This window comes from Pipistrellus hanaki, assembly GCF_964339955.1.
Source record: "Pipistrellus hanaki genome assembly, chromosome: 6".
NCBI lineage: Eukaryota > Metazoa > Chordata > Mammalia > Chiroptera > Vespertilionidae > Pipistrellus > Pipistrellus hanaki.
The window spans coordinates 88968173-88996038 of NC_140508.1; the positions used below are offsets into that span (position 1 = coordinate 88968173).

Sequence of the window (27866 nt, forward strand, 5' to 3'; positions counted from 1 at the left end):
TGTTGTGACTGAAAATCTTCTATATCCCGATTTTGGCAGAGGCTGTAATGGCACTGACCTTATAACAATCCCTTATAAGTAGGAGAAGCTGGGGGAAGGTCAATGAGAAAAAAAAGATATATGTACTACTGTATATAATACTTTAAACAATAAACAAAACAAAACAAAGACAATCCCTTATAACAAGTTGTATATTTGGCTCAATTTACTTGTTCATATTTAGCCACAAAACTTCTCTTTAAATCCCTTATCTGATGCAGTGATGCTGACCATGGTTTTATCAATGTGATCCTGCGGCGAGTCATTGAGTAAGTCGCCCACGGGCTTCCAGGCATTCCTCATGGCCTCTGCCTTCTTCATGTCCGCATCCAGGTCGTCCATGGCTCCCTGCAGGTCTCGGACTTTCTCCAACGCCTTGTCCACTTGCTTTTGCCAGTTAATAGTTAGAGCATTTAGACGCTCCCACTTTTCTTTAACTTCTGAAGCCTCTTTGCGCATTTTCGCAATCTTTTGGGCTGTCTCCTCAGGAGTCAATTCTGCGATTTAAAAAATATATATATTTGGAAGCTTAATCAATTTTGTATTCCTTATAGCCAAGTGTGAAGAGCATTGTTTGAAATGTTGCTTCCAGGGTACAGGGAGGCAGAGTTACACCAAGCAGGGGAAGGAAGAGTGTCTCTATACCTCTTCTAAGAATGCCCTGATGCATCTCAAAAGAAGAAAGTAGCTACAGAATAATAAGTGGGCCAGTGATTTTGGCAACTTCTAAATTTTAATATATTTGCAAACCTTGAAATGTCACAAGTTAAAACATAATTTTTCTTTCACATGAATTTCACATGCTATATAAAAACCAAATACAGTTTTTCATTTCATTGTCCTAGAGAGAAATTGGGAGTATAATTAGGAGAGAAATAGCTTTAAGTTATGAGGGAAAACTATGCAAAAAGAAGATGAATTTATCATGTTCCAAACAACAACAACAACAACAACAACAAAAAGTAACTGAAGAAAAGTATATTAGCTGAGTTTGTTTGGCATTCATCTTTAATACAGGATGTTTTCTGTAGTCCAGGATTAGTGTGGCACATAAACAACGTCTCAGAAGAAAGATGTATGATTTCAAGGACAATCCAAAACATTTCATAGGCCAGAGGGCTTCCAGAATGTCTGAGGTAAAGTTAGGTTTTCAGACAGGAAAAGGAAGGCATAATGCAAAGTCCTGCCAAAAGACAGGGGCAAAAAAACAGAGAGTCTAGAAGACTAGGAAAAGGTAATGACAGAAACGAAAGTCAAGTTCAAAGCCCAGGGTCAGAAACAAAGACATGAGAAACTGACAACAAAAGGGCAGAGGAATTGGATGCACATAAGCAGACACTCTCAAGTCAGGTTACACAGATCACCAGCCAAACCCCTGGGCCTCACTGCATCAGTACCCAAGGATGCCTTCTTCCCTAGCCAGCTGGTCGGACAGGTTTCCTGTTTGACCACTGGAAACAGAGAAGCAGGTCAGAAACATACAATCAAGTCAAACAGTAAATTACTTTAAGATATAAATGCACAATCTTCATTGTGATAACACTACCTTTTTGTGTCAGTCACATTAGCAACTTCCTCTGCACCTCACAAATATTACAAATCACCATAAAATGAACTCGAGGTCATCCAGCTTCCTAGGGAGACAAACTCAGCTAGCTCTCCTTAACTATAGCTTTCATACTCTTATGAACTAATGATAGTAATCTATTAGAGCCAGTCCTGCGCTTGCAATAAAGATGTCCCATATTAATTGTATTTTCTTTGTCAATTATGGCACTGCCAACTATTATCTCCATTGTGACTTTTTATTCTATAGATATTAAAGCTTTATGTGATTCATCTTTCATTTCCTTCCATCTTGGTTTTGCAGGTCTCAGTCTAGACATTGGTTGTCCTAAATATATAATTAATGAATTGAGTTCAGTTGAATGGAATTTTTAGCTTTAATCTTTATTGAGAATGCATAACTTCATAATTTTAAGTGAAACCCTTCCCATTTATTTTTTCTTCTCCTCATACCCAAGTAAAGCATTTTTAAAAAATGTTATACTGTGAGAGAGAATGTTTTAAAAAGTATTTCAAGTATCCTAATTTCAACTATCTTGTTTGTACTATTTGCATGTATCTTTTTACATGCATTATATTCATACAGTTGTATTTCACCATAAGATGAAAAGAAAATATTAAGGAAAACAAATATAGAAAAACACATATAGAAAAATAATTCTCCAGAATAGCTTTTCACTGCTGAACAATTTGGACAAGAAGAGATTAGAACATCATATGTTAGTTCCAATACTAGCTAGTTATTTCATCTTAGGCCCCTTATCTCTTTGAATCTCAGTTAATATCTATAAGTATAAAGCTTTTGGCACATGCCTGCCCACAATAGGGCCTCAAAAGAGTTCATTGATTTCGTTCATTTTATTATTATATTATTAAATCTGGGAAGTTTAGACATCTATAGAGTTTTTCACATAGCAAACCAAGTTAATTAGCAAACAATAATTCAAGGGCAAAAACAATGCAGCCCCATTTCTCTGGGCACTCAACTTGTTCTCTCTCACTCTCTCTTTCCTCACTCCCCTCTATTTCTCCCTGCTCCTCTTTCCTTCTTTTTCTCCGTGTCCAAAAGATGCTTCTGATTAAAAAAATGGGAAATAAATTCTTTTTAAAATTTCTTCTGATTACATGATTAAGATCAACCTAATTTATTTGAAATAATCAGTGTTTAAGAGGATCCTGCCCATTGCCTATTATGTATGGTGGCAAATGACAACAATTCTTTATCAACCTGATTACAAGTACATCATCAAGTACCATTAGTTGATTACTTTCATGATTCTAATTACATTCATCTAATAAATTATAAAGATGACAATAGTAAGAGACTAGTCAAAGTACATTAAACTGCTAATGTGTAGCCCAAATCTTTCAGCAGGGATATGATAGAAATGCTATGGATCCATCCAGCTGCCAAGGGACTTCTTAAATCCTGTGTGTGTGTGTGTATGTGGGGCGGGGGGGGGAAGAGGGCGTGTGAATATGAACAGATGCATTTAGGAAAAAGCAAACTCCAAAGAAAAGAACGTTTTCCACAATACCAAAATGCAAGGTATTAATTTGGGGGAGAGGGGTTGTCTGGGGGTGGAGAGGAAATAGGAATACAGATCACACTATGGAGTGAGATCAACAGCAGTTCTGACCAGAAGTTAATGAAGGTAGAAAGAGAGGCCAAATACTTACAAGTTATAGTGTTCCTGTTAAAAGGGAAAAGTACACAAACCCAGCATGAAGCTGAGGAAGAAAGAACAGACTATTAAGAAGATTAACCTCGCCCTGACAGGTTTGGCTCAGTGGATAGAGCATTGGCCTGTAGACTGAAGGGTCCCAGGTTCAATTCCGGTCAAGGGCATGTACCTTGGCTGAGGGCACATCCCCAGTAGGGGGTGTGCAGGAGGCAGCTGATCCATGTTTCTCTCTCACTGATGTTTCTAACTCTCTATCCCTCTCCCTTCATCTCTTTAAAAAAATAAAAAATCAATAAAATATATATTTAAAAAAAAAAAAGATTAACCTCTAAAGAAAGGAGCAAGAATTACTGAGAGGCCCTGAAAAAGACCTCGTTAAGTAACCTAAGACCCAGCTTTCAATTTTCAGTAACTGAGTATTCCCTGAATATCCTCACTCTAACGGTAGTAATTAGAGTTTTGTAATTTATTCAAGTCAGGAATCTGCTGGACAAAGAGGGGCAGGTCATGGGGGGCAGGAGAGTGATGCTGAAAGGGAAAAAGAGAAGCTAGAAGGGTAAGTTCCCGGAGGGCAAGGATGTTTTGTTCACTGCTACATCCTCAGGATCTATCTAGAATATCACCTGGCACCTGGTAGGCATACCTAAGTACTTGTTGAATAAATGTACAAAGCTCCGTACAATATTATTGACTTACAAAAAAAATTTACCCTTTTTCCTTCAAGAGCCAAAGGGCAGGAGTCTTAGATTAACAGTCTTCCATTTCTTGCTACACTGCTGCCCATCTCTCCCCAGGCTGCTTCCCTGTGGGACATACCAGCCCATTGCTCAAGCTACAAAAGAAGTCCTGAGCTTCCCATTCTTGCCCAGCTTAGCCATTATTACAAAGAATTTAAGTTATGGCTCATATTTATAAACTGCCAAAATAACCCTCTAGGTCACTCTTGAAGATTCAACATTCTAAGAGGAACAACAAAATAAATACACCACAACATTAAAAGAGATTAGTATCCCCCTATTCTTTAAGTTAAAATCTGAAAAGAACATCCCAGATGTTGATAGTAATGCAATACATACATGTAAATTATTACCATCTTTTTATTAGACAAATGTGATTTGTGGATGGTTGTAACAATGACCACAGAACATAACAGAAGTGAACAATTAATATAAAATATTGCATCCATCAAACCAATCTTGGTTATCATATCATTTTTCATCAAGAATGTTGATTTCTTTCTTTAAATCCGATTTCATTACAATGGTATTCATTAGCAAGCCCAAACATTTTGAGATTTTTACCCAATCAATGGGTTTACTGAGCTGGCTCATTATATTACGGTAAAGTATAGGTTCATTACATTTAACCATATATGTATTGTAGAACTTTAAATTGGGAAGAAACACATTGCTGCTTTGTAGTTAAGAACACTGGGAAAGAAAGCAACATTATATTTTTCTGTGCTTTTTCACACGTGACAACTTTAATAATCTAATTTGGACTTAAGGAGCTAATTAAACTATTGTGTTTGTCTATAGGCCAGAAAGCAATTTATCTTCCAAGTTTTTATGTGAAAATTAAAAAGACAAAGTCTAATATTGTCTAAATGCCTTTTCCCTTGGTGCCAGGAAATACATAAATTGGTATGTCATTCTATTAGGCAACCTGATATTTCATTAAGGAAAAAGCAACAGTAAAGGGCAAGGGAAAGAGTTATGGACATTTAATTATTATTTATTTATATTTTTATCCTTACCTGAGAATATATTTTATTGATTTTACAGAAAGAAGAAGAGAGAGAAAGAAAGGAAGAGAAAGAGAGAGAAGGAGAAAAGGAGATGTGAGAGAGAAACGTTGATCTGGGATAGAATCTGCAACCTAGACATGTGCCCCGACCAGAAACCAAACCTACAACCTTTCGGTGCACAGGATGATGCTCCAACCAACCAAGCCATGTGGCAAGGACTAAAAATGTCATTATTGTAAATTTTTAAGTAGAAAAATAAAGAAAATAAATCTTATTTCTACTGAATATCTAGAAGCATTTTGATAATTGGGAATAATTAAGTTAGTATTCTATGGTGGTTAAGAGCAGCAGGTTTAGTGACAAGCCTGAGTTGGTATTTCAGCTCTGTCACATGGGTAACGGTGTCCTCCAAACCTCTCAAAGACTCAGTTTTCTCATCCACCCAATGGCTGGTAAGAGTACTCCCACCTCAGAGAGTTGCTATGATAATTACGGGAATCAAGGCAGGTGCGGTGTCAGCACAATGCCTGTCACACTGTAGGGTGGGATAAATGTTGGCTTGTGAACATCTATGTTTACAAACATCTCTCTCTCCTCTCTCTCTCTTTCTGGGTGTTGATTCTTCCTCCATCTAACATTATGTTCATACAGGGGGGTCTGCCAATCTCACCAGACCCTGAGCTCCACACTCTGCAGGCTGTAGGCCAGAGCCCTCCCTGGAATGTGCTGGATGTAAAACAGGGCTCTCCCTACCTGGGATGAGGGTATGAGGCAGATGGTGATAGGAAAGCTAAGACACTGAAAACCCGTATGAAGAGGCAGAAGGAAAGACATGGAGAGAAGGCTTCTGGGTGGCATTCCTGCTGTTGTGGCCAGCTGTGCCCTTGCCCTTACTGTAATTTGGTTATGGGGGTTATACGTTCTCCGTGTGCCCATGATTACAGAAGGAGGGTGTCTGTCATTCACAATAAATGGGGTTCTAATTAATATATCTGTTATTAGTGAGACAAAAAATGCAGTGCGAAAAAATACCCATTAGTTTTACTAGCCTAAATATTTAGGTTATGTGTTATTTGGTCTCATTTAATGAGATGCAAGGAAATAATTACTGCCGTCTTTTTAATGGAACCTTATGTTATACTGAGAATCAATATAAATGCAACTTCTACTAAACTTTATGTTGATTTCATATTTTTATTCATTTAATGATCATGACATTTTATTTGCAACAGTTTCTCTCCCTCCCTCCCCTTCACCCCTCCCTATCATCTCTCTCTCACACACACTCTCTGTAGAAATCAATGGAAAAAACCTTCATCCTTGGGTGATGATTTAAAAACTAACCATGATATTACCTCTAACCTGCTCCATCCCCTCCAACAATGAGTGCTTTACACAGCGTTACACAAGATAACTAATGTTCAAATACTCTGTTTCTGATAACAATGGCATGGAGTCATGGTAAACAACAGAAGTATAAAACCTATTATGGATAATTTTCTTTCATTTACTTTTAACAGCGGGTAAAATCAGCCAGCATTGCAAAAAAATATAATAATAATAATAACATAAAATAATACCAGGAAAGGAGAAAGTATGGAAATTGTCCATCGTAAAAAGAAAAAAAGTCATAAAGTTATATGATTCCCCCCCCTTACCTATCAAATAGAGTATTAAGAAAATGAGGCTTAGGAACATCTAGAGTGTAATAGCAAAATAAGAATTCAAAAAAGTAATGTGTGTTTTTCAACCCCTTAAACTGACTGACCGCTAAGGAGGAAAATTTACAGCAAAGTGAAGCACTAGTGACATAACACCTGTTCACTGCTATGAAGTAGCTTATTATAAAAATGCTTCCTCTGTTCTCTGCAAAATGCCAGGGAAGCAAGGAGATGAGAAAAGCAGATTTAAGGTAGACTCTACATTGAATAAGGAGAGACAAGTAAAATAAAAATACAACTACAATAGCCCCTTCTTTCTTGCTGCATTAACTTGGAATGTTCTGTTGCACTTTCCAGGGCCTCTGTAATCCGAAGCAGACAGCACATACGAGCTCCTCACCTCCGTTCCAGGGACCAGCCCTTGGCCCCCAGGCTAGGCTGACTGACTTCCCGGATGCACAGCCCTGGATGCTGGGCTGCTGCTTCTGCTGGTCCTGCCCGGCATGGTCATCCCTCTGCCTGAGCCTAATCACTTCCTACCATACCCAAGAGCGCTCAGCTCAGGCATCCATTCATGCAGCAGCTATGCAGTAAGCACCTATTATGTACATGTCTGTATTTGCATGCACTCACATGTATATGGTACGTGTGTGTATGATTCATATGTAACTGGGTACTCGGAGGAAATAATTCTTCAAAGATAGAAATAACAAGGCTGAGACTGTGGAGCTGTCAAAAGGTGGAGACTCAAAAATGACTTGGGTCCCCAGTAGGCTAACTGGGAAGACAGTGTTAATACAGCAGAAAATAGAAGCTAATTCTAGAAAAGAAAGTGAGCGTGCTGCTGCGCGCATGTCCCACAAACACACAGATAAAACTAGATATCAAAGTGTTGAGGAAATCATGGCTTTGGGAAATTTATTCAGATTGAAGCAGAACTTCCCTGAGAAAGGCTGAGTGGGAAAACAGCAACCTGTCCAAATGTCTGGTCCAGTTCCAGCCACATTTAAAGGGAGTCTTTTCCAAACGTACTTCCCTTACAAGCGAAAATGCTCTGGAATCCCACTGCAGGACACAGCAGGAGGCTGTGTTCAGGTCTGCTTTTACTATGTGAGGTGTGTGAGTGAGGACTATTTTGAATGCAGTGTTTATTTTAAAAGCATCAAAATGCTTTGATTGCCAACAATGAAATGTCATAATAAGGACATATGCTGGCGCCAAAATGTATGTGATTTATGCCTATGTGCTGGTAAGATAGTTACTATTTCCGTTTTAACCACAGTGCATAAAGAGTACAGGTTGTTATTTTTAAATTAAATAAAGTCTGTCATGCTTGTAACAGAAAGGCACTTGAATGTCTTATTTTAAAAAGTAATCTTGAAAAATACAAATTTATAACAATCTATAGTTTTTAAATATTTCATACATGTACTATTGTATTTAAATAACATTTTCTATTTGCAATTATTTACTATGTGATTTGTTGAAATATAAGACATGTACATTTTTATTTAAGACATGTCCATTTTTATTTCTTAAAGAAATTACTTTTAGTTCCAATGTGCTTTTTAATAAATAAAATTTTCTTAAGTTAATTTTCTTTTGAAAAAATAATATTGAGGTATACAGTCATTTCATCTTTTAATTTAAGAAGCTAGACATTTGTTAAATAATAAAATTTGATTCAGTTATTTCCAGAAGAAAAGAAATGAAATGTCCAATCCTGAAATAATGCCGAAGTCTAAAATACTAGAGGGCCATTTCCTATGTGATTTTGGTTATTTGTTCTCCTCGCATGGGTTTTTATGGTGTACTAAGGAAGCCAATCTCACCTGCTTTTGATTGTAGATTTCTTCTTGGTTTCTCGGGGGCCTCAATTGGCTGATCAGCCAAGAAAACTCGAGCTTTGTCTATCGCGATCAGGATAGAATATTCCTTTTCCTTTAACTCACGTTTCAGTGCCTTTGAAAAGAGAAGCAAAAGTTGAATTTGTAAACTAAAGTGTTCAGCAAGTAATGGAACATCTTAAATTAAACTTCTCACCACACTTGTAACGGGAATGAGTACTTACAGCATTTAAGCAAAGTTAGAAGTGAAAAATATCAATTTTACACATATGAATGATTACACATGAATAAAAACAAAAAGATGATTCCCATAGAACTTAAAAAAAAAAAAAAACAACCACAAAAAAACAAAAACAATTTACAAAGAATTGCAATAGCATACTGAACTTACACAAAATGTACTTTTAGGTCATGTTGTTAAAATATAATAGCCTGTTCTAAAACACTTTTTTCTAATAAGACTGACAAAATATTATATCCAGCGGTACAGAAGAAGGCAATTTCTAAAGTAGTGATATTCTTAGAAGTGTTTACATTCTTTAGGACATATTAAGAACCAAATTAAGAGACTGAAACAAATTAAAGTACATGAAATCAAAACTAAACCAGAGAGAACACATAAAAGACAGTGTCCAATTATCTTAAAATATATTCCCTTTCTCATGCTGAGGCAATTACAGTTTTTCCCCATGAGGTTTTTCATGCAACTCTATGATTCTCAGAAAAGTCTGTCTTCAGTACTTTTATTCTTTTAGGTAGGGTTCAAATTTCACCCTGCTCCTATAAAATGCTTGGTGACTAAAACTCTAATTGACTAAAATTTAAAAACAATAAAACTCAACTCATGGCTATCGCCAGATAAGTACAAGTGAGGATTTTCTTATGTGCTATTTTAATACTATAGCTAAGTCAAAATTATTGTTAGTATTGTTATCCTCTTAAATTGCGCACATAAACACCCTCTGGCTCTGATACTTTGCTTTACATGAAGTTTCTTGTCAACACCTTATGAAAATTCATTTTTTCACTTTCTAAAACATACACTCTAATAGTATTTTAGAATCAATGCAGTCTTTCCTTCTGACCACAACATAGCATTTGACATACTATGTTGGGACAATGAGGTATTTCTAGGCATTTAAGTCCTCATTTTCCAAAGCAAATAAAAAGGAAAAATCTAGAGATGCCAGCATATTCATCTGATGTGAAAACTGGAGTGAAACACCGGAAAGCACTGGTAACGAAGTAAAAAGACCATCACAGGTGGGGAGGGCTAAGCAGAGCTGAAGTGACAGATGCTGTTTTTCTGTGATAAGTATTGTCAGTATTTTTGACTTTTAAACTATGTACAATTATGACTTGGATTTAAAATGTAAACTAAAAGAATAAAAGTGAACAGCAACTCACAATTTAGACACAGTAATAATGTACAGGGTATAAGATGAAATAAAACTTTTCTAAAGTCCATAGGTAACATGTGTCATTCCTATTATTTATATAAGCAAAGACTGACCATGAAGCAAGCACTAGGCAATTAACTCCAGATCAATTATCATCAATGAGCATGAAATAACTATGTTGGGGGGAAAGCAACAAAACCTCCACCTTCTCTAGTTAAGAAGTGCAGGTTGCGGGAAAGTCCCATGGAGTGACACTCCAGGAAAACAAGATGATCTTAAGAGAGTTAAAATTTCTGATATGAAGAAGAAGAAGAAGAAGAAGAAGAAGAAGAAGAAGAAGAAGAAGAAGAAGAAGAAGAAGAGGAGGAGGAGGAGGAGGAGGAGGAGGAGGAGGAGGAGGAGGAGGAGGAGGAGGAGGAGGAGGAGGAGGAGAAGAAGAAGAAGAAGAAGAAGAAGAAGAAGAAGAAGAAGAAGAAGAAGAAGAAGAAGAAGAAGAAGAAGAAGATATACTTGTGATCTAGAAATAAATATATACATATCTATTTGTCTGTCTATCTACACACACACACACACACACACACACACACACTCATTTACAGGTCTTGAATCAATTATTCCTTTAACATAGATTACTATTAGAGCAAGAAACTCCAGATGAATGAAAATGCCCCTAGTGTTTGCTCCCAAAATCAACTAGAAATATAAAATGAGGACATGAGAAAACATGCTGCCTAAAAGAAAGCAATGAAAAAGAGAAATGTGGCAGAGTGTCTCTCAAAATTTTAGTGGCCAGGGGTATTTATCTCCCAAGCCCAATCCTAACCATTACGTGTGGTTTTTAACGTGTTCAAAGGCTTTTAAATGGTGTTCAAAGGCTTCGCTAGATTCCTTCTTTTTGAAAGGGTAGGACCAGGAATGCACCCACTGAACACAAGCTGCTTGAAGAAGAACTCCTCACTCTGGTTTATCAAATAGGGTGGAGGGTTCGTGGACAGTATTTAGAGACTTAGCATAAATAAAACCCAGGAAACACCAACTCGGTGGTGATATGGATGGAAGTAGAAAGCTAAGGGAAGCCAGAACATAAAGGAATGTTACTCAGAGAAGAAAAACAAAAGCAAGATCGTGCGAGGAAGCGATTATGGGGCATATATTCCACAGAGCAGGGGTCTTCAAACTACGGCCCGCGGGCCACATGCGGCCCGCAGAGGAGTCTGATCCGGCCCTCCAGGTTTTTTGGGCAGTGAGCACAGCCGAGGTGTTACAGTAGGAATTAGTAGTTCATATAGTCTGGCCCTCCAGCTCTCTGAGGGACCGTGATCTGGCCCCCACTTTAAAAAGTTTGAGGACCCCTGCCACAGAGGATGAATCCGGATCTTAAGGTAGAGAAAGAAGATGTGACTCACACACTGAGGCATACAGAAGTTCTGACTGGGCGCTCTAGATTGGCACTGGTCCTCAAAGTGTGTACTGGGTAGGAGTGTAAGGAGGGGAGGTGGCAAAGGAGTTTGTCTCCAGACTCTTTTAGAATTCCAAAAAATCCAAATGGAAAAATGTATTTGTCTACAGAAAAGATATTGGGGAAAACTGGTCAACTTCCTTGATGGCTGGAATTTTATCAATTTCATTCAGATGATCTCACCATGGGTCATTTCATTCGCTGGCAGTGGGCTCTGCCTGGGAAGCCCTTCCCAAGATATCCACAGGGCAGATCCCTCATCCCATGAGGCCTTCTCAGCAAGCTCCCCCCCCCCCACCCCGCTCATTTAATGGAGCATTCCACCTTTCCACGACCTGTCCCATCCCCATCACTATGCGGCGCCATTGGTGTATTTCCTACACCTATCATCTTGTACTCTGCAAGGCAGGTATTTAGTTATGCTTATTGTTTGTTTTCTGTCTTTTTTTTTCAGATAAAATATAATCTCCACAAGGCCAAGGACCTTTCCTGTTTTTATCCACCGAGGTGGAAAAGGCACCCAAATCGATGGCTTGGGACCTAACAGAGCTTAGATGGCTCTGAAATGCTTCCTGGTGAAGGTGATGCCTCTATCTGTACTCCCAACAGAGGAACCTAGACATCAGCAGAATAAGAGAGTGTGACAGTGAGCATTCAGGAAACGACAAATATTTACTACAGATAGAGCAGCGACAGCCGAGTTTGAGAGGTGGGCGCTGGGAAGCCACTGACAAGGGGTGGAGGAGTGACTGTCAGACTGGCATCTTCCATTTTATACTGTAATTGTCAGGTCGCCTGGATTTGTGAAAAACAAATCTGAGTCTTTGAAAGCTGCACATCACTGGAGAATCCAATTTTCCTTCCTGACCACATTAAACTCCAGCACTTCATAAAACAATCTGCTCTCCACAGGCTGTTGTCAGGAACTGTCTCATGAACTCCGTTGATATGCCAAGGAATAGAAGTAGAACAGTTCATTAAGTGTATTAGTGGGCAGGTGGGAACCATGCCAGGTAAGGAAAAATGTGGGGCCGGAGCACCAATGCCAACTCAATAGCCAAATGTCCGAGAGGACAGCATACATTTAATGGTATCTATTTGAAAATTTAATTTTGTGAATCAATTTGTTCTATTTCCATTACATTTAATTGCATGTCATAAATGGGCTTAACTTTCAACAGCATTACACATACAATCACTTCACCATCCTTTACCTCTCAGTTAGACATGAAAAAAACAGCATTTCCTAAGCACCTGGTGAACATTATGATAAGATAATTAGACTCCAACAGAGTTGTTTTGTATACACAGCTACAAAGTGGCATTCAGCTGTAGGTTCTGATATCACGTGACATATGGGCTGTCTCAAGTGAGAATAACATCATCTAATTGGAATTTTTCCTATTTTAATGACTTTATATTTTCATTCAAAACAGTTCTGTTTTCAGATCATAACAAGTAGTAGCAAGGATGTGAAGAAGTTGGAACCCTCATATGCTGCGGGTGGAATAATGAAACGGTACAGCCACTTTGAAAAACAGTGTGGTAATCCTTAAAATGTTAAACATAGAGTTACTATATGACCCAGCCATCCTAATCCTAGGGTATTCCCAAGAGTACTGAAAGTATAAGTCCACATAAAAACTTGTACATGAATGTTCACAGCAATGTTATTCATAATAGCCAAAATGTGGGAACAACTTAAATATCCATCAATTGGTGAAAGGGTGAATAAAATGTTGTATATGCATATACTGAAATCTTATTCAGCAGTAAAAATGAAATACTGATACATGCTACAACATGATGAATCTTGACAACATTGTGCTAAGTGAAAAAAACAGATATAAATGCCATTATAAAATGTGGAAACAGTTAATTAAGTGTATAGAAACAAAAAGTGGATTAGTGGTTACTTAGGTCTAGGAGTTAGGAGGGGAGATGGCTGAGTCACTGGTCATGGGTAAAGGGTTTCTTTTTGGGATAATGAAAATGTTCTAAAACTAGATTGTGATGATGATCATGTGACTCTGGACATATACTAAAAGCCACTGTGCTATACATTTTAATTCTGTTCTTTCTCTGAAATAGTGCTGAAGGTAATTTATTTCCTAACCTTATCCCCTCTCACCTGCTAAGTAATAACTCATTCCACATGTTGAGTGTTTTTATCCCATATGTTAGTGTTTCCAGAGCATTTTGTATTCCTAACAGAACTCATCCTAAATATAGTGTCAGTTCTTCCAGAGTAAGGCTCACTTTTCAATCATTTGAAGTTCTTCTCAATTCCAATATATATATATATATATATATATATATATATATATATATATATATATATATATGAATGAGGCCTGGTGCATGGCATTCCTGCACTGGGGGAGAGGGGAGCCCCTCAGCCCCGCCTGTGCCCTCTAGCAGTCTAGAATTCCTCAGGGGATGTCCACCTGCTGGCTTAGGCGCTCACCAGCCATGAGCCTGGCTTCTGGATGAGCGATGCTCCCCCTATCGGAGCGCAATGACCGCCAGGGGGGCAGCTCCTGAATTGAGAGTTTGCCCTCTTGTAGTCAGTGTGCATCATAGCAACCAGTTGTCATGCCCTTTGGTTGATTTGCATATTAGCCTTTTATTATATAGGATTGTTACTGAATATGTGCTTGGTAAATAATGAATAAAAAGGACTGCTTTCAGAATTAAATACTATGTGGAATCACAAAATGTGGCCAACCAAAATATCCCAAAGTTCCCAAATCTTATTATCTTAAATTGGAATAACTATTGAATTCCAGGTAGCTCTGCATTTTTTGAACTATCTACTTTGCAAATTATTGTTGAATAATTTTCAGAAACAAAGTGAGTTTTCTCCTATCATCTGTCAGCTAATAAGCACTAAGTATTTCAGTTTGCTGTTGGCCATTATTTTATTCATAGCAAATATTCTTTTTTTCTCCCTAGATAAACAAGGAACTGATCTTACTAAAAATATAGTGGTATGTGAGCTCATTTCATCTGCCCCATTTTTGCCACATCCTAATCATGACATAACTGCATAGGGCATAGTTTCAAATAATTTCAAAACTATTGTAGTGATTATCTTGAAGGTTATATCCATTTTCGCTCTTGTTATCAAGCCCATCAAAACTTACTGCCTTAAAACAATCATGATTTATTTTTCATGACTCTATGAGCTGGCAATTTGACTAGCAACCTAGCTGGTGCCAGCAGAGGTTACTCCAGAGCCTGCAGTCATCTCTGGCTTGAATGGGGTGGAAGTCCAAGATGGCCTCACTCACATGTCTGGCTGGAACAACTCAGTTTCCTCTACCTGGTCTCCAATTGCCCTGCCCAACAGGCTGGATTTGGGCTTCTTTAAATCACAGTAACCAGAGTTCCCAAAGGGCAGAGTGAAAGCTGCAAGATCTCTATGGATAGATTCTGGAACAGCTCTGCCCAATGAAACCTTCTGCAATGATAGATACGCTTTAAAACTATGCTATCCAATATGGTAACTACTAGTTGCCTGTGCTATTTTGACCTTGACATACGACTAATATAACTGAGAAATTAAACTTTAAATTTTACCTAATTGTAACTGATTTCATTTAAGGATAAATGGTCACCTGTGGCTAAAGATTACCATATAAGTCAGTGCAGTTCTAGAATCTGCACATCACTTCCACCACATCCCATTGTTATACTGACTCTCTTGAGGGGAACAGCAGCCACCCTCTGCACAGGAAGCTACTGAGAAGCATGGTTCTTTATTGTAGCCATCTACCACCCAGAATCAGAGGGAAAGAGGAGGTTAGCACAGGTGTGGGGGTCACTAATATTTCATATAAGTGGTCACAGAGGCATCTCAAAGACAGTGGTATTTGAAGAACGATCTCCATACAGCTGACATCTAGCTCCTTTGGGGACTCAAGCCTTGGCCATTGACCTAAAAGTGCTGTCACAAAGCTTACGCATGTTCCACTCCTAGTACCTATGCGGAAAGAGCTGCAAGCCCCCTGCAGACACATACAGGTAAAATGAAGCTTTGTCTACAAGCAGCAGACTAGAATCAGGTTAACAAGAAGAAAGAGACAGAACAATTTCTAAAAATTAAATGTAAACTATATTTAAAAGTTTCGTATAATGAAATATAGTCTCAGATAAACTCAAGAGTCAATAATAATAAATGGAAAGCAACATGATTGTCCCACGGCCGTAAGAAAATATTAAACTTCTCTCCCTTTCTAAGATGGCATGAGAGCATAACAGAATTTTCCGACAAAAATTTCCACCAAAATAAAAATGTAAAAACAATTTGTATAATCTGTAAGGTAACATGCCAGGCACAAGAGAAGACAGCAATTAGTAAGCCATGATCCTAACTCTCAAGGAATTTTTACTAAAGAGGAAAAAAGTAACGCTAGTGAGGATATAGAAAGTGCCACAAACCTTTGAGAAGGGTATACATAGGGCACTGGGGAAATACACAGGTGAGGGCAGGAGGCGGAGGGGGTTGCAAGCTACCTGTTAAAAGAAATATGTGAACTGTAAATGAAAACGAAATTGGAATTAGATTAAAGGTGGTAAGGGAGAAAGCAATTTTAGTAAACAAAATAGAGGTGAGGTAATCGAGTGTCTGTTTTCCCTGGTATATGTAACTTCTGCATGCTCATGCAAACCAAACGAAGCCCAGGGATGTCAGCTTAATGAACATCTGATTCAAACACCAGAAGGTAACTAAGAAAAATCAGTTTTCCTTCGCGATGATTTCTATGAGCCAAGCTTTGGCAGAGCCCACCTTTCCGGCCACTTCTCTGTCCTTTCAAACTCAGGGTGCTCTTGGGTTCCTATCACTTGCCAGACAGCAGAGAAAATCACTCCTCATTCAACTCTAAGTGCCTGAAGGCCTGGGCACATTCCTCCCACCGGCAGCAATTTAGTGGGAAGAGCAGGGACTAAAGGATAAGAAGGGATAAAGAAGGGACTGCTGTGGCTTAAGTCAGAAAGTCTCACAAGTCAATCAACAGCTTCTTGTTTCACCATGAACAGTGAGGTGAGAAGAATATGAGGAAAGAGCGGTGACCTAGAAGTCAGGTAAAGAGATAGAACACAAGAACACTGAATGCGTCCACAGGAAAGAGAGGACCAGAAAGAAACCACTAATCACAACCCAGCTGACACTAAGAAGCAGCCATCACAAGTCACAATGAGGATCATGTAAGGGGCTCAGAATGGCTTACTTATTGGAAGAGAAAGAGGGTGTGGGGGTAAAATAATTTTGAAAGGGCTTTCATTATTGTAAAAGTGTTGGTTTATATATACCAAAATATAGACATGAATGTTTTCCCTCTCAATGCAAGCAGGTCCGGGTACAGACTCTGCAGAGCTCTTTGAGAACTGAAATCACAGTGCCTGGTCCAATAGTGCTCAGAATTTAAAGAGGCAGCAGAGCAGGTAACCAAGTGCAGGCCCTTCTAAGAGCAAAGCCCTGCCTGACAGTGACTGCATGGCCCTAAACACAAGGCATCGGACCTAGAACAGAAATATTGCTGGTACGTCAGGCTTCCTTAGCTTTTGGTATCACAAAAGCACTGTTCATTGAAGAATGTAAACAGGAAAAAAAAATAATTGATATCACATAAAGAGAATCTGTTAGAATTCAATTTCCTTTCCCCCCCAAGTTGCTTTCAAACCTAAATCAGCATATATGGATCTGCAGTCATAAAATGACAGCAAATGGGGCTGGACAGTCATTAAATTCGATAGCACTAATAAAACCACATGAAAAGGGGGAAGAAAACAAGCTTACTTTTCATTGGCATACAGATGAAATGTTTGAAAAAAAAATATCCTTACACAGTGCTTTAAAAATATTGGTCAATGTCCCTAAGTGAACACACACTATATAAATTTATTTTGGTTCCATCACATTGGCATACAAAAATGATGCCTCAGTCAGGAAAATAAGCATGAATGCTAAAATTAAGATAGAAACCTTCAGCTTCTTATAGTGGTAAAATAATATTTCTTCCATTTTTAAAATACATGCATACATAGTGTATTTCTTTATCCAGCAAATATATTCAGTCTTATTCTACATGTAATAAAAAAGGGAGACGAGCAAGACCTCCATTGCATACTCTGGTTCATACCCTGGTTAATTTCAAGGATTTTTCTGCCAAAAGTTTTTGTAAAAATCTGTAGTGTATTCTTATTCTATGGTGACTTTCTAGCTCAAAGGCCTCTTGCTCTATGGAGCCCTACCCAGTCTTCCCAAGTACAAATAATCACGATTCCTCTGGGCCTCCCTGGCTTGTGTTCAAGCTCACATTACAGCACTTTTGATATCTACTTTCATTACTTGTTTTCAAACGTATCTCTGCTGCTAGAGGGGGACATCTGTGAGAGCAGGAACAGTCATAAACTGATGCATGCCCAGTATCTAGCAATGTATCTGGCAAACATCAGATGTAATATAGAAGTTTCCTGAATAAAGAAATGAACCGTGAGATACATAAATTTGTCTCTGGGCTAAATATGTTCAGCGGCAGTTAGTTCCTTAGGATTGGGCTGAATAAAGAGGTGGCCTGTGCTACTTGGTTTTACAGACCTCTGTTTCTTGATTGTATTTGTGGTCCACTGTTCATTTCACCACCAGCTATTAGGCTACTTTGATTCTCCCTCTAGACTTGGATAAACCCTTGGGGGTGAGGTTCCATTTATACCTGTCAGGTTCAGGTGACAGACTAGACTGCACACAACTAAATGGGAGTATGGCAGGCAGGTGCACGCTCACTTAGAGAACTGCTACTTCTCTTTACTAACAGACTGTATGGGGCCATGCATTCAATATTTGATAAAAAGGAAGTCAACATAGGGGGCAAAGTAGGAGGAGAACTTGGAAATTAATTTTAAGCACTTGTACCAAGAGGTCAATTTCTCACGTTAACTAGCTTCATAACACAGCAAGACCTTGAAGTTACAGTTTGCAGAAGGAATCTCAGATTGTTTTACCAGGGGAAATGCGCGCACACATTAAATTTTATGGTGGGTTGTCGCCATTTTAAAGATAATGTTCAAATTCATTATTTTAATACGTTTGCCTATGTATCTTGGTAATTCAGTTTAAGTTCCTAATGTTCAAACCCTTATGAGATTTGAATATAAGAATTACACTGGGTTAATCAAAGGTCAGAAGATACCTGAGGGAATTGACAAACCAACAAGAAATTTTACCTGAACCATACACTTTCAGTGATTCTTGTGTGGTTTCCCTTTCTAAACTCAATCATGCATTCTATTGGAGAAAGGGTGTGGAATGAACGAAGAATGCCCTCACATAACTGAGAGGTCACATTGGTATGAAAATGAAGTGAAACACATTCATCTCATAATCTTTACATGTTCTAATTTAGCGTTGAGAGATTATGTCAAATTAATTCAACTTCTCTAAATAGTACTGTGTGGTTCAAAATAAAGTAAGTCAGACAGGTGCCTGTTAAAATGGATGAACTCTTTGCCCTTCTCCCTAAAACTTCTCCACCCGTCACTGTTCCTGAGTGGTACCCTCCCCACTGCATCACTAACTTTTCCCACTTTACAGGATCATTCCCATCAGCAAGGAAGCAAGTTCAATCAGTCCCCACCTTTATAAAACCATTACAGCAGTCCTCCCTCATCCACTGTATCACTTTACCTGGAGTGAACTGCAGTTTGAAAATATTAAATAGAAAATTTAAGAAATAGTAATTCATGTTTGAGTTATTTATCATATTCTCTTTTTAAGTAGAAAGAGAAAGTTTACCCAAATCGTAATTTGAATAACCTTATCAGAAAGCTTCAAAATGAAATAAATCTCATGGTCTTATCATTTTGCATTGAAGCATTATATTACATAGATAATACCTCCCTTTAAAGATGTGTATGTTGGTGTTTGCCATTTTTTAAATAGGAATAACATTCTGACATCACATTAAAATACACAGGTTTAGAACTTGCATTGCATGTGGGGAGATTAAAATATATAACAGAATAACCTGATATGTAATATGAGAAATTAGTATGAAGGAATAATAAATGAATTAAAAGTCAATAAGGCAAAGAACTAATGCAAGGCTCTAAGAATTAATCTGTCAGTTGATAACATTTCAGTATATCTGCTTATCAGTGAGAAGTACACATTTGCACAAAGACAGAAATTTGAGCAGAATGAAAATGTAACTTAAAAAAAAGATCTAAGTTCAGAAAAAGAAAAAATAAAATGATCTTAAATACTACTATTATTTGCTATAAGACGAAAGTAAGAAAATAAGCTATTTTCTTACTACTACAAGTCCTTATTTTTTTCACTTTAATTTATTATAAAGTCTGTAATTCTTTGATTCTATGACTTTTAAATTTAAGATTTACATATAGTAAAAAAAAATCCCCAATATAAAATATTAATATTTTAAAACTATTGGAAAGTTAGATAAATTTCATAATTACCTAAGAGCAATATTATGTTTCAGATGTAAGGTTTTTTTTAAACATTACATTTTTCTCTTCGTATTTAACTAAATACGAAGAGAAAAATTAATTTGAAATGAATGGAAGCAATTAATACAATTTAAAATAAATGTATAAATATTGAAATTTAGAAGTGGAGGTGGGGGGAATCTGTGATACTTGGTTCAACTGATATTTATCTAGAATTTTATTTTGAGTATTTATTTCACCAAAATCTAAATTAATTTTAAAAGATACCTACCTTATGTGGTCAACTTACTTTACAATAATCATATTGGAGCTGTAAGGCTGGAACATCCCCTCCGATAGGCATTTGTTGTTTGAGCGCTTCAACTCTCATATTCAGCCATTTGTTCAGTTCTTCTAGAGACATCAGCAACCCGCTCCATTTGTCAGAACTGGCCTCCAAATGGGCCCTGTTGAGAGATAATGCACATGGGCAGGTGGAATGTAGTAAAACAATACGTGTGCTCTGGAGAACATCTGCCCTTGGTCTCTTGAAGATCGAGTGTCTCAGGAGCGCCAAGATGACACGAGTCATGAACTGATAGGTAGGGCCAAGGCTATGGGACTTGGAAACAGACTAGAGATAAAGACTTTTATAGATAAAGTAAATACAGACACTTGGCAGTGAAAAAATAAAAAATTATCAATATCCACACCAAAAATGACAACTGAAGAAAAGATGGAAAATTAAAGGGAGGTCAGATGCTTAAATTAATGAGGAAAATAAGAGAGTGCCTAGCAGATCAGGAGGAAGCAGTTAGCTGGTGAGAGGGTGGACTAGTGGCTGTATTCCCTTCTAAGGAGAAGTTGTTGACAGATGGAGAAGCAATTCTTTGGACACAGTGAAGAGGCTGCCACCTCTCCCTGCCACCAGCTGTGTGGCAGGGCTCCTGTTCATCCAGTGTCCCATGGGTGCCATACTAGAAGTCTTTGGCTGACATTCTGATTGTTTGGTTCCCAATGGCTGCCAGGTGAGGAAAATGGACACATTAAACTTAAATTTAATTAAATTTAAGTAAACTAGGCAATTAAGGGGAACACCAGCTTTCAATTATAAAGAAAAGTGGTAGAAGAGCTTACAGAAATATTAAAGGCAGAGAATATTTTGTTCGCAAGAGAAGTCAGTGTTAAGGGTAGACCTTGCTTTAAAGGAATGAGCAGAAAGCCAGGCCAGTGTTTCTCAATGGTTAGTGTATCCTTATGAAATAGGAGATTACGGTTCGATTCCTGGTCAGGGAACATGCCAGAGTTGTGGGCTTGATCCCCAGTATGGGGTGTGCAGGAAGCAACCAATCAATGGTTTTTCTCTCATCGTTGATGTTTCTATTTCTCTCTCCCCTCCCTTCCTCTATGAAATCAACTATATATATATATATGTGTGTGTGTGTGTGTGTGTGTGTGTGTGTGTGTGTGTGTGTTTAAAGGAATGATATCAAGTGCAAGATCTTGGTCTTTCCCCAACATTTGCTTTTGGATGTATGCTCAGTAACATGATCTCAGTTTATTCTAAACTTATATTCACCATCTATTAAAAATAAATCTAAAATATTCATGACTCTCAATAACATTTAATACTTGTCACAGAAGTATTTTCCCAAGGTCCTTTCCTAGTCAGCATTCTGGTCCTCAGATTCATCTTTATTTAATTTTGCTCTCTTCAAATGAAGACATGAATCATCAATTTTTGCCCTAGTCAGTTTGGCTCAGGAGAAAGAGCTTCAGCCTGAGGACTGAAGGGTCCTAGGTTCCATTCCAGTCAAGGGCACATGCCCAGGTTGCAGGCTCGAGCCCCAGTAGGGGGCATTGCAGGAAAGATGCTTTTCACAAACACTCTAATTTAATTCTTATGACACTCCTCTACGAAAATATCCCAGTTCTTATTTACAGAGAGAAAACTCAGCTAGAGGTCTGTGGCCTTCCCAAGTTTGTACAGAACTGCACTTGAGAGCATAAGTTAGCATCATCAATAACTTTGTGTGAGACCTTGGACCGCCCCTCTCTGAGCCTCAGTTTGTAAAGCTGTACGAATGGGCCTGCTGGTGGCCTAGAGCAGGCCTGAGGAACTCCCAGCCTCTGGGCACTGTAAGGCCCGAGAAATCATTTTGTCTGGCCCTGCCAAGGCATTAGGGGTGAGTTAATTAAACATTTGACCAAATATAGCAGGCTAATTTTTAAGTTGTTAATTTTGCATGGCCTGTAAATGATGGTATAAATATCCCAATGGCCCTTGGCAGAGGAAAGGCTCCTCAACCCTGTACTAGCAGAGAGTTCGATGGAGTTAAATGGGGCCTGTGTACAAGGTGCCAAACGCTGTCTCCGCTCTGTGGCAAACTCTCAACCAAGACACCCAAACTGCTATTGCTTCTTACCAAAACACACAAAATGATAGATGTTGTTATTCTATAAAAAACAACCAAAGGCCAAACAGTCATACTTGAATATTTTATGTTATAATATAGGCATACCTCACTTTATTGTGTTTCATTTTACTGTGTTTGACAGGAATTGCATTTTCTTACAAATTGAAGGTAAGTCCCTCAAGCCAGCAAAAAGATATGACTCATTGAAGGCTCAGATAATGGTCAGCATTTTTTAGCAATAAAGTATTTTTTAATTAAGGTACATAATGGATTGTTTAGACAAAATGCTATTGCACACTAAATAGGCTACAGTATAGTTTAAATGTAACTTTTATATGTAGTGGGAAACCCAAAAATATGTGTGGCTTGCTTTATTGTGATGATGGATTTATTATAGTGGTCTGGACCCGAACCCACAATATCTCCAAAGTATGCCTGTATTGGACTTAAGAAGATATTAGGTTGGCCGTTCACAAAATATTAGCATTGTTCTAAAATAATACATCATCTACAGAGTTAAGATTAGCAGGAAAAAGTACCTGGAAACTTTTAGCCTACAATTACCATTAACCCACCCCAAAAAGCTCATTCATAAGACAGAATGTATTAAGCAAATTAGAAATTATCCATTAGTTATTAACCATCTCAGGAAAATAACTTCAAAATAATTTTAAAGCAATATATAGCACATGTATAATGTTGAACTTTATAGTCACTGGAAAAGTGTTTACAACCAGAAGGTACCCTAATAAAATCTGGGACACTGTAACATAATTTAGCGTAAGAACAAACAACAATACATCATATGTATCCTGTTACCTGGAAGAGTTGAGGTATTTATTATTTGCCAAGCACTGACACATATATGAGCACAGCACACCCTGTGACTAAGAACGACCTAGCAAGAGGATTACTAATGAAGATCCCAAGGTCCAGTCAGGAAATGAGCAAGTGAGAAGCCTGACCCTGAACCCCGATCTTCAGACCAGAAGTCCAGAGTGTTCTTTCAACTACTTCCAGTTCCTGCCACATGGTCACCGTATCACAATCAACAGTCAGAAATAAAAAGAGCAAGGCAAGTTTCACGTGTATCCTACTGCACAAAAAGTGGGACTTCATGGACAGCCTGAACATTCAGTTAGGAGGAGGGTTCTAAAATGCATAACATGGACAGTGCAGGTCTTAACTGTCAGTAATATCAGGCAACACGAGAACTCTGGACTTCTCTGATTGTATCTTTAAAAGGCCCTGCCCTAAATGTCTATCCTTGTGCCCTTAGCTTAGTGAGGCTCAGTCACCTTGGATGCCGATCCTTCACCTCTGCGATGATCGCAGCCCAACGTTGATTTAGGCGGTCCAGCTTGTCTTTTAAGGCGCTCCCATCCGTGGGGCCGAGTCTCTGGACAACCCCGTCCCAGGAGGCGTTGAGGGCTGAAACACCGGGCTGGTGACTGCTGATGCTTTCCTCAAGTGCCTACAACAGAGGACAGCCCAAGATGAATTCTGACACTAAGTTAAGATTTCCTGATGCAAGGAATCCCCCAGGTTCCCAGGCATTAATTTACATGCTAGACTCTAGCAGCTAGAGGAACAAAGTCATGGGATACATTATGTTCATGAAAAAGGCACTTAAAAAGATTTTCATTAAATTTCAGTAAGCGCACTACACAAAATCCATTTTGAAATCTCACCCACGCTTGTGGATGTCATAGGGTGAAACAGGGTAATAAATAATATAGAGAAAATAGCAGCTGTTTACAACTGAAGCATAAGCATCAATCAGGTTTGATTAAATTAGATTGCTTAACTTTTCCCAAATATGTGCTTGAAAGCATATATCAAAAGGAAAAATAAATCCATATGCCCTTATGTCCTACCACAGATAGGTAAACTGCATTTTCTTGAGACATTGCTTCACTGGTCTCTAAATTTATAAGCAACAGATTTAAAGAGAATATTTTAAAGTTAAATTTAGTCACTCATCTATATTTCTAAAAATAACATGTATATGAGAAAAAATAAATGTATTTGTTAATGCCTCATGAATCTTCTCCATGAAATACATTTTTAAAATATAATAAAAGAGAAAATATTTTAACAATGGTAAATTGAAATTTTGTTTGCTTTTCGACCATTATGTTTAAAGCCCTATTTTATTAGCAGAACTGATTTTGCTACTGTTATATTTTCCAAGACTGAATTAGACTTACATGAGCAGCTGCCCTGACATAGCTCACGAATAATTTACTTTTATAATAATTATCAAAAATACGAAGTGGCAATAAGTGCTAAGTACAGAAAACAGGGGTGAGGTATGCTGATATCTTTCTGCCTTAGTCTTGGGTACAAAATTTTACGTGTGTCATTATAAATATATATATATATATATATATATATATATATATATATATATATATATATATATATATTAACTTTTTAAATGTACTTTTATTGATTTCAGAGAGGGAGGGAAAAGGAGAGAGAGAAAGAAGTACCAATGATGAGAGAGAATCATGGGTTGGCTGCCTCCTGCATGCCCCACACTGGGGACCCAGCCTGCAATCCAGACATGTGCCTTGATTGGGAATCGAACCATGACCTCCTGGTTCATAGATCAACTGAACCACACTGGCTGGGCATAAATATAATTTTTTTAATATTTTTTTTTTCATATTAGCCACTAAAGAGTATTTTTAATTAAATTTCACGAAAATTTAATTAAAAATGTAAATAATGTTTCCTAAGCCTTTATGACTGAAAAATAGATTTGGAATAAAATTTGCAGGTTGTAATGCATCTAAAAATTCATATATTTAGCTCTAACTTTTGAAATATATCTTAAATGCCACATACTAAAAGAATATGGCCCAGCCAGTGTGGCTCAGTGGTTCAGCATCGATCTATGAACCAGGAGATCATAGTTCGATTCCTGAACAGGGCACAACCCCAGTGGAGGGCATGGAGGAGGCAGCTGATCAATGATTTTTCTCTCATCAATGATGTTTCTATCTCTCCCTCTCCTCTCCTCTCTGAAATAAAAGAAAAAAGAAGAAGAAAGGAATATGGCAGTTAGTAGCAGATCTGCATCCTGTGATGGAGAGCACTCACCTTCTGGTGGGCCCTGGCTTTCTCACCATCTGGAGCCAAGGCATCAGCCAGTAACTCCTCAGCTTCCGTTGTCCACAAACCAAAGTCATTTATATCACAATGGAACTTTATCCATTCTTCCATAGACCTGTCAACATAACTAGAGGACAAAAATGAACATAAAATAGGTTTCCAAACTTTCCAGGACTGCTTTGAAACATTTTTTTCTAAATAAATTCAAATCTAATTTAAACTGAAAGCTTCAAAAATCAGTGAATTCACAACTCACTGCTCTAAGATCAGTTTTCGTAATGGATTACAGTTAATGATTCCTTTTAGAGAAAGGTGTCGTACCAAGAAACTGGCTCAAGCACCATCCTACCCCCCTTTCTTTCACATACATGCCTGCACACATACTAGGCAGCTTATTACCTGGAAAGACAGCCTTCTTCAGTTTGGAAAATCAAGATGGATTAGCTACAGGCAGTTAACCCACCCAACTTTCAGCAATTAACATTTCTAATACCATGAAATGTCAAATATGATTACTCTATTCTTTTAGGGAAAAAATTATGGTGTTTTACTTCTCAGGTAGAACAAAACCCAAAATGCCAAAATACTTCAAAATTTCCTTTCCCTCCCTTATTCTCTGTGTGATGGACTGAATAGTGATCCCAAAACTCATGTGTTGAAGCCCTAACCCCTATAGTGACTATTTGGAGATAGGGCCTTCAGGGAGGTAATTTTTTTAAATGAGGTCTTAAGGGTGGGGCCGTAACCCCACACAACTGGTATCCTAATAAGTCAAGGAAGAGACACCAGAGATATCGTTCACTGTGTCCGAAAAAAGCAGAGAGAAAAAGACATGAAGGACACAGGGAGAAGGTGGCCAACCGCAAGCCAGTAAGAAAGGCCTCAATACAAACTAACCCTGCTGGAGCCTTGATCTTGGAGTTCCAGCCTCCAGAACTGGAAACAATAAATGTATGTTGAGTAAGCCGCCCAGCCTGTGGTGTCTTATTAAGGTAACTCTAGCAAACTAACACCCTCTGTGCAATGACTAATCCATAGTACAGTATGGAAGTGCCTGCAAAGCCCAGGTTAGGCAATGAGACAAAGGACTACTGAGTTGCCCATTTAATCCTCTCTCCTTTAGAAATAAGATAAAGTCAAAGCCCAGTGCTAGTCATATTTAGAATGTATAAAATAAGTATAAAAAAGGATAAGTTTTACTGCAGTCAGATCCTAAACACTTTCCTTCTGCCTTTTCATTTTGTTAAGTGGTGCTGGGAAAGGCTTGGAAGATACCCCTGAGATTTTAGTATTAATAAAATTTTTACTCTATATAATAAAAAGATATTACTATTTTAAAAAATAATAAAATAATCCCTGACAACTCTAACTCTAAAATAATGTTTATTTTTCCTTCTCCCATGAACATAATTTTGAAAATGTAGTTAATATTTGTTAAGTGCCCATAGCAAGCAACATTCTATTGGGCATGACAAAATTAAGAGCACTTCAAACAGAATACTATGAAAAAAACATTAAAACAATATTTATCGTCTTCGGTAAAAATGTGCAGTAACTAAATAACAGCCACAATTTCAGCTTTGGGGATGCTGCAATAATAAAGAAAAGATGTTGCTAGAAAGGCACTCCAAAGACACTGAGAATATAAACAGTAAACCAAATAAATCTAAGCAGTATATCCGTATATTAGAGAAAGAGAGAGAGAGAGAGAGACAGGAGAGAGAGAGAGAGAGAGAGAGGAGAGAGAGAGAGAGAGAGAGAGAGAGAGAGAGAGAGAGAGAGAGAGAGAGAGAGAGAGAGAGAGAGAAAGAGAAATGTTCAACTAGGAGGCACTAAGTCATCACCTCCTTTCTGATCACGGTCAGTTCATATGGGAGGCAGTATGGAATTGTGAAGGTCTATGGACTTCCAGAGAGTCAAAGGACTCAAAATCCAAGCCTTAATCTAGAAACATACAAATTTGCTTTCTCAAATATTGCAACTGGCATTGATATCTTTCCCCAAAAACATTCACCACCTCAGTTCCTGGTTTCTGATGACGTTACCATTGCCTACCTGGGTCCCTAGGCTTGATACTGAACAGTCAGTATATAGAACCACCCACCTGGAGCCTTAATACAAAACATATTTAAAAATAAAATTCAGGTGGCTTAGCTATTAAATGATCATTTTAAATCAAAAAAAAATTGTTTTTAAAGGATACATAAATATTTAACTAATATCACACAAAAAGTAATTTGTAAGCATGAAACAAACCAATATCAGGAAGGAAAAAGACTCATAAAGTATAATTATGTAAAATTAAACCCATACATCAAAAAATACCGTTAACAAAATTAGACAGCATATGAAAAGCTGGGACTAAGCAATAAACAAGAAACATGAATAGGTAATATCCTTAATGTAGAAAAAAAAAAAACTCTTACAAATTAATCAGTAAATAGTAATACCATAATAGAAAACTGAGCAAAGAT

At 37.8% G+C, this 27866-nt stretch overlaps 1 protein-coding gene across 1 annotated transcript in view; it reads right to left on the minus strand.

The window, feature by feature from the left end:
* Positions 1–21278, minus strand: part of LOC311625141 (utrophin-like) — a gene marked incomplete at its 3' end in the record, with an annotated part of 90794 nt that extends 69516 nt beyond the window's left edge. The window contains exons 1-3 of the mRNA XM_084889074.1: positions 20166–21278; positions 8531–8660; positions 271–536 (exon numbers count right to left, since the gene is read on the minus strand). Of these exons, the coding sequence (XP_084745200.1) occupies positions 271–536; positions 8531–8660; positions 20166–20447 (678 nt within the window). The 5' untranslated portion in view covers positions 20448–21278. The remainder of the gene's footprint in view (positions 1–270; positions 537–8530; positions 8661–20165) is intronic.
* Positions 21279–27866: the final 6588 nt, after the last annotated feature.